The sequence below is a fragment of the Condylura cristata genome, unplaced genomic scaffold (genome assembly GCF_000260355.1).
Source record: "Condylura cristata isolate star-nosed mole 26May11 unplaced genomic scaffold, ConCri1.0 scaffold00017, whole genome shotgun sequence".
NCBI classification, from domain to species: Eukaryota; Metazoa; Chordata; class Mammalia; order Eulipotyphla; family Talpidae; genus Condylura; species Condylura cristata.
The window spans coordinates 35,036,912-35,045,368 of NW_004567118.1; the positions used below are offsets into that span (position 1 = coordinate 35,036,912).

The 8,457-nt window shown below is 35.1% G+C and overlaps 1 protein-coding gene across 1 annotated transcript in view; it reads right to left on the reverse strand.

Annotated features, from left to right (window-relative positions):
* The window catches only part of EFCAB5 (EF-hand calcium binding domain 5), a 71,012-nt gene that overhangs the window by 44,305 nt on the left and 18,250 nt on the right, over positions 1-8,457 (reverse strand). The window contains exon 5 of the mRNA XM_004685146.2: positions 5,755-5,910. Coding sequence (XP_004685203.1) covers positions 5,755-5,910 — 156 coding nt within the window. The remainder of the gene's footprint in view (positions 1-5,754; positions 5,911-8,457) is intronic.

Sequence of the window (8,457 nt, forward strand, 5' to 3'; positions counted from 1 at the left end):
TATATTCTCCTTCTAAAGCATCTCACAGGATCTGGTAGCTTGTCTCTCCACTTTCAGTAGTCTATAGACACTTTTTGTTCTCTTCTTTTACTTCTTCATTGAGCCAGGAGTTGTTCAGAAGCATCTGTTCAGTCTTTACATGTTTTGGTTTGTCCCAAGATTCCTCTTGTGGTTAATTTCTAGTTTTGTAGTATTGTGGTATGTGAAGATACTCTATTTCTATTTTCTAGCTTTACAGCATTGTGGTCTGTGGAGATGCTCTATTTTTGTTGATTTTCTGAGATATGCTTTATGTCCTAGAATATAACCTTGTTCTATTCTTGAGTGTGATCCATGTACACTGGAGAAGAAAACATATCCATTCATTTGGGATGAAATCTCTATACATGTCCAGTGAATTCATTTATTCTTACACTTCATATAAGGCCTTTATTTCTTTGTTAATTATTTTCTGTCTGGATATTGCATCCTTTTGTGTCAGTGGTGTGTTGAGGTCTCTGACCAATAACAGTATTTTTCTTTTAAATTACAATGACTATAGTTTTGCATTGTATTATTTTAGATCTGTTAATAGTTCCTTTTTGCTATTAGGTGCTCCTATATTAGGAGCATAAATATTGATAACAGTTATATCTTCTTGGTGAATTGTTCCTTTGATCATTATAGTGTCCATCTTTGTCCCTGATTACTTTTAGTTGAAAGTCTAGTTTATCTGATATGAGAATAGCAGTCTCTACTTTACTCTGAGTTATTAGCATGTATGACTTTATTCCAACCTGTTAGTTTAGTATTTGCTTTAGTCTTTCAGTTTTAAATGGGTCTCTTGTAAACAGAGTATTGATGGCTAAAACTTACCCACTTTGCTAGTCTATGACTTTTTATTGGTGAATTCAGCCCAATTGCTTTTAGGGTAATTATCAATATGAAATGTTTATCTATTGTTTTGATATTTGATTTATAATTCTACTATTTGTTTTTCCATTTGTTTCTTTCTGCTCTTTGTGGATAGCTTTCCTCAGTATTTCTATCATTTGTTTGTTTGTTTCTTTGTGGATCTCTATTCCCGATTTTTGGTTAGTGGTTACTATGGGGATTTTACTTAAATTTCTATGATTTAAGTGCTTTATGAGCTGGTGTCTGCTCTGGCTGATTACACAGATTTTGTCCATTTCTTCCTCCCCTTGGAACAGTATTCTTGCTTGTGTCTCAGATGTAGTGTTCAAGAAAATTATGTTTCATTTTTCTTTTCTTGTAGAACTCTTGTATGGCAGGTGTGGTTGTGGTAAACTCTGTTAGCTTCTGTTTGTTTGGGAAAACCTTTATTTCACCTTAATACTTGAATGATAATTTTGTAGGATAGGATATTCTTGGCTGACAGGATCATAAATACATCTTTCTACTCTCTTTTTACTTGGAGAATGTCTGGGCTGAAATCCAAGGAAATCCTAACATGGGAGCCTTTGTAAATTATTTTTTTCCCTTGCTTCCTGCAAATTTTTCTCTCTATCTGGTTTTTGATAGTTTGACAATGGTATGTCTAAGCATAGGTCTTTTTGCATTTAAAAGTTTGGGTATTCTCTTTGCTTCCTAGATTCCCATAATTAATTCATTCTTCAGATTCAGAAAATTCTCAGTTATTATTTTTTTTTGAATGGGGTTTCTGTTCACATTTCTTTCTCTTCATCTTCTGGAATCCCAACTATTCTTAAATTTCTCTTCTCTTTTTCCTTTGTGTTGATTCCCTTTTTCTCAACAGGTGGTTTTTTATTTGAGTTTTCTACATCTGAAATTCTTATTTCCAGTTTAATTCTATCTAAAGTACTTTCTAAATTTGTCTGCACTTCATTCAGTGCCTTTTTGTGATATGTGTTATATTCATATATTCTTTGTAAAGAATTCTCTTTGTTCCTGGATTTCCTTTCTAAGATCTTGCTTCTGCCTATCTGCCTTTGACTGACCTGCCAGTAGCTCAGTTAGTATTTTTTATAGATTTATTTATTTATGCATACAGAACTGGGGTACAGGCCAGAGGTGCAGGGGAATGAGAGACACATCAGAGACAAAGTAGGGAGCAGACAGGCAGATGTTGAGGGGGGCAGTGGGAAGGTTAGGAGAGGTCTGCCATGCCATGTGGGTCCCCTCCCTGGCCAGGGATAGAACTCATGCTTTAGTGGCTGTGATAGCTTCATAGTGCTGTGCTTTTACACATTGCTCCACCAGGAAGGGTGCTCATTTAGCATTTTTAATAGTGCTGTTTTAAAGTCTTTAATAGTTCCTGTATTTTTGCATCCTTTATATTTGTCCCAGGATTACTATCCTTCTCATTTTGCTTTTTTATCTTGTATTCAAATGTTTCTTGCTTCCTAGACATATGTGTAGCCTTATTTGCTGAGTGTGTTAGTGGGACACAGGTTTTTGGTGTAAGGTTGGGGCACAGAGGAAATCTGGGGCTTCAATACTCTATCTCAGTTTGAAGAGTGAAATTGGTTACCTCTTCTTTGGTTCCACAGTAAGCTCTATTCTGTGCTTAGGTTGTCAGAACTTCCCAGCCTGACTCGTTAGTAGTGCTTTTTTCTGGAGAGGGTCCTGGTCTGTGAAGTTTGAGTCTCCCAATGGGAGAAGCTAGGTCTGGACCACCAGGCTCACATTCTGGGATTAATATGCAATTGGCCATAGGTAACTCTGTGTGGGGGAGGAAGACAGGTGGACACTCACCAATTTGTTACTATAGCCACCAACAGAGACATCACTGCCCCGCCCCTGCTTTTGCGGCCACTGCTTCAGTCTGCAATGTCTGTGGGTTGTTGATTTACTTTCCCAAGGATTCATGAGTTGTCTTGCAAGTCCTCCTCTCTGTTATTGGGCATTTTATGGAGTCTGGCTTGGTTCAACCTGTTGTCACTTTGATGTCTTCTGCGAAATGGTAGGGGAGGGAGCTTTTGGAGTTCTCAGTTTCCCAGGTCTGCTCCTGCAGAGTTCCCACTGCTCCAGGTCCAGTATGTGCTTGCTCATGTATCAGCAGATTTCTCCAGGGAATTTCACAGTGTCCCAGGTTGCCCCAATTGTGGCTTGGAGGGTGTGGAGGGGTTACCTCCAGCTTAGTCATACTTCTCTTTGTTTCCAGTGACCACCAATCTTAGTTTGAGATCTTGTGGGAAGGTCTTGGGAATCTAAAGACAGGACAGAGTGGGCAATTTTTTGTATTTGTTTTAAGGGAGAGGGTGATCCCCTAACCTCTACTCTGCCATGTTATAAGTGGAGTCTGTATGAACATTTCAACTTTAAAAGTTTTTACAAAATTGCTCCACCTACACCAATTTACATTGGTAAATGAGGTTTTCATGTTGCCCAATCTATGTCAATACTTGATAGTATTTAATTGGTCAATTTTTTTCCTAGTCTGATGGATAAAAATAGTATCTATTTTAATTTGCATTTCCATAATTATTAATGGGATTAATACTTACTAGTATTCTCACATATTTATTGTACTTGGGTTTCTTCATCTATGAATGGCTTTTTCAAGCTTTTTCCTATCCCAAATTAAAGTCATCTGTTTCTTAATTTATGAATTTTAAATAATGATCATTCTGTTATCCTCCTACTTAATCATGTATCTTTAATTTAATGAGTTAAAGGTTGATGAGTCACTTTCACGTTTTTAATTTTCAAATAATCAAATGTATCAACCATTCTCTCTATGGTTGGTGCTTATAAGGAATATTCTCTAGAATAAATTGCTTGTATTGAAGTCAAGATGTGTGGTCTATATATCTAAAACTTTAAAATTTTGTTTTCCATGTTTAAATCTCTGATTGTATAGAACTTACTTTATTAATAAGATTAAAGTCTACTTTTATATTTTCCCAGTATAGAAAACCAATTGTTCTAATATTATTTATTGATAGTCTCTTCCTACTGATTAATATTGTTAACTACATCATACATAAATTCTCATATATTCATGGGTCTGATGCTGGCCCATCCAATATTCTGCTAATATAACTTTATTTTTAAAAAGCTAGGAAATTTGGCCCTCCCTGATGGCGCAGTGGGTTAAAGCAATATTTACCTCCTGACATCTGTAAGTATTAACCTTAACCATGATCCACTGTGCTATTTTGGGATCCTTAATATTAGTGTTAATTTGAAGTCTGTGTCTGGTAACTTCTGTGAAGTATCTCCTTTTCCCAAAGTATATTAACCCTAGAAAATTACTAAATATCCTTTGAAGAAAACTTGATAGAAATTCTACAGTATATGCTTATGACAGTCTTTTAGAATTTTTCCCAAGAGAGCCAGCCTTCCCTTTATTAACCAAAGAGTGCTAGGTGTGCAATTTGGCTTGTGTCTGGGAATTAGATGAGAAATCAATCAGGATTTTGTATTGTAGTACCTTAACTCATGTTTCTGATCCTATACTTAGAGTTTTTCTGTAAATAGATTTTTAAAAAATTTAATTCCTAAGGATATCATTATCACTATAGAAAAATTCATGTAGGTCAAAACACTGAGATGACAACTTTAATTCTTGCTGTGAACTGTGTTCGTTTTAATTATACATTCTGGAACTAAATAAATAATCACAATGTGATCCTAGACAAATCTGGCCCATTATATGATGGTCTTTGATCTTGATTGTTGAGTCAAAATATCATTTATCCGTGACATCTTTGATATTAACTTTGACCAGTATACCCTGTCTCTGGTTGTTAAGAACTTGTGTCTTCTATCACTCCAAAATCTACCATTCCTTTGAAATTGTAAAGTACACTTTAATGGTCTGCTTCAATCTCCTCCCATATATCACATTCTACCCCATCTATGGAGAATCAAAGATCTGTCTAGAGAGATCAATGCTATCCTTATTAATGTATTTCTTGAGAAAGTGTTATTTAGGCTTACTTGAGAGACATGGCAAAGGTGCATATGGGCAGGCTACATATGAAAATCAACTTCAGAAACCTTGTAAGCCTTTGGATGTCTTCCTGTATAATATGCCAAGGAGGTTCTAGCATCTCAATTTATTGAATGTAAGCCACATTTGAACAAATATTTCAGTTAACCTACCCAACAAACTATTAAATACATTCACAGATATTCAAAATGTTACTCCTAAGTAAATAATGTTGATAAATTTGAGTCAATTCAAAGGAATATCCACCCTCCATAGTCTAAAGACATTAAATCAATTCCTACATGTGTTCCCCAGTTTTAGACTGCTTGAATTAGCAGCTATTCTAAACTATTCAAAAACTATTGAAAAACTTCAGTTATTCAAAAATTTGTTATTCTCTTATAGTGTCAACAACCTCTCGATACAATTTTGACTAGTACTCCTAGACACCCAGAGAGCTGACTGCAATTTTGGGTCTAAGGGTCCAAAGGTACAAATGAAAGTTAAACTATTGAACTTGAAAAAAGCAGACATACCCTTGCAAGCTAACTGCTCAGGTAAATTTAAGCAAAGTTAGTAGTCTCAAATAGGAAAGAAGAAACTTCTTCTACTGTCACGGGTGACTTAAGGAGATATGTTACTCCAGTCTCAGTTTTCACCCAAATGTAGCCATTTCAAGTCTCAGAGTCATATCTGAGTTGTATTGTGTATATAATAATCCATTTCTTTGGTAATCTATTTTCTCTATCAGTCATAACAGACTGGAAGTTAAAAACATTCCCATCATCAACAATAGTCTAAAAACTGGTCATTTAAACATAGAGTTTTAGAAGCATTGCCATAAGGATCTTACCTACCTTCCCACTGTCACAGTATAGGAAGAGTTCAGCAAACATCTTCCTCTGCATGTCAGTTTTTATAACCTCCCTGAATTCATCTGCACAGTGACAAAGGTGCTTAAGTAGTTCCTCAAACATTTCATTTTTAAAGTCTTCAATATGCAAAGAGATATACTGCAGAGAAAAAGAAAGTGGATGATTTTAAATTGTACCATTTACTTGGATTTTTCCAAGGATACAGTCAAATACAATAAATAATGCTATTTCCTATTAACTGCAATTTTCCCCCTATATCTTTATTTGTCATATAGATAAGGCATTTTCTTGTTAGTGCTCTGCTACAGAAAGAGGTAATCAATGTGCCCTCCAACAGCAGTATATAAGGCAGGATTTTGTACCTCACAGTATGAAATAATAGCAGTCATAAAATGCTACCTACAAATTAATAGTTCTAAAAATTGAATATAGTTTTTCTTCTGATACAGCAGTGGCCAAATTCGTACTGAATGACCCTACTTCCATAGCTATAAATGATTGGATCAGGGGAAGATATTTAACCTAAATAAAGCCAATCAGATACTCTCCACTGGGAATTGAGAGTTAGGAATGGCAAGTGCCTAGAGAGGAGTTGGACTTGTGAATGTAAACTTCAAAGTTGTTGGGTCACCAGATTCTTCCATGTGAAATGAGGATGTAGAGAATCTCTACATGGTCTTTTCCTGAAGCCAGATCATATTCCTGCCCTTGGGTTCTGTATATTACATTTTCAGCTACTTAATTTAGGTTAGTTCCTATTTCTTACAATTAAAGAGTAGTAACTAATATAGATTGTTTAAAATGGAAAATTTGGTTAATATATTTCATAGACATGTAACTTTTGAAATGAGGGATATAGTGGATATTTCATATCCACTCATAGAATGTGAGTTTTCTGGCCGTAAAAATTCTATTAAATATAGAATTAATATGAGAAACACTTCAAAAACACTTTGGATTTATAAACTAGGGGTTTGCTGAGTGAAAGTATTCTTCTGTGAATGTTGACTATATGACAGACTACCAAATGTCAACTAACTACACATCAAATTCCAAATGGAATAAACTATAGCAGTTTGTGAGTATCCCACATAAAAGTTAAAAAACTAGAAACACAGAATAGCCTTTTCATAGCCTCTCAAGAAATGAATCAATTAATATCCATATACTTAAATGGCTGTTTTATTAACATAATAATAAACTAATATCCTTTAGTTTAATAGCTCTGTAAACAACTAGACATTTAAACTCCATTAATCAAGTTGTTTCTATGTGCTGTGTCCCAGTCTAGTGAAATCTGTTCTTTTCTCTTTGACTTGAAAAACAAAAGCCTGACAATTTGGTAAATGTCACATTTGTCAGGTTGGTAATACTTTTAGATTCTATAGTTCACTATAGTTCTATAGTGAATTGGGATTCACACTTTAATTATAGACATACTGGAGAGTTGATGAAGTGAGTGAAATAAGAGCAGTAGAAAGAAATCTATTTGGAAACTTAGGTATTATCTTCCAAACTATATATATATTTTTAAGAATCCAGAGATTTATTTGGGAGGGGATGGCAGGAAGTATTGATAGAAAATTGGGGTGGAGAGATGGGAAAGGGAAGGAAATCACTGAAGTGTCCTCATCAAGCTTGTCCCCACTTACAGGAACAAAAGTTTGGTCATGCTAGAGAAAGCTGCAATTTCTGGCTGACCCCAGTAGCTAGCTATCCTACCTGAAAGGAGAGGGAACTGGGATATTTATTTACCACTTCTACTAGTCACTGACCAAACTGTAGTTATAAGCACTGGTAGTAAATCATGTTTTCAGGATATTTGCAAACCAGGAATATTATCGGTCACTGAAGAAGTAGTGATTTCACATAGCATTTGAGAAGAATTTTAGCTCTCTTCTTTTAGTGAGGGAACTCAACAACAATTAATGCTAATTACCTATTTAGTAAAGCAGAGATATACATTTCAATTCTAGGTTTTTCAGAAATTTGCTTAACAAATGAATTGAATGAAGGTCTAATTTAATATTCAGTAATTAAAAAAATGGCAGTCTGAAACACATAATTCAACAATGCATTAAAAGGATTATTCACCATTACCAAGTGGAATTTGTATCAGAGACACCTGGATGTTTCAACATCTATAAAAATCAACAGCATGATTCACCACATCAAAAAACGATATATAAAACCATGTGATCATATCAATAAATTCCAAGAAAGCAGTGATAACATTGAACATTCATTTATTGATGAAAATCCTCAAAAACTGGGGTACATGAACATAAGGGTCAGATATGGCAAAGCCATAGTAATATCATTCAGTGGTGAAAAACTGAAAGCTTTTCCACTAAGACCTGGTAGAAGACAAGGATGACAACTTTCACCACTACTATTCAACATAGTATTAGAAGTCCTAGCTAAAGCTATTAGGTAAGAGATGGATATAAAAGGAATCAAAACCAGAGAAGAAGTAAAGCTATCATTATTTTCAAAACATGATAATATACAGAAAACCCTAAAAACTTCACTAAAAACTGGGCCCTCCCTGGTGGAACAGTGGGTTAAAGTGCAACACTAAGAAGCTAAAACCATTTCAGCATGAGTTCAATCCCTAGCCCTGGAGGTGACCCACATGGCGTGGCAGACCTCTCCTGACCCGCCCGCTGCTCCCCTCAGCAGTGT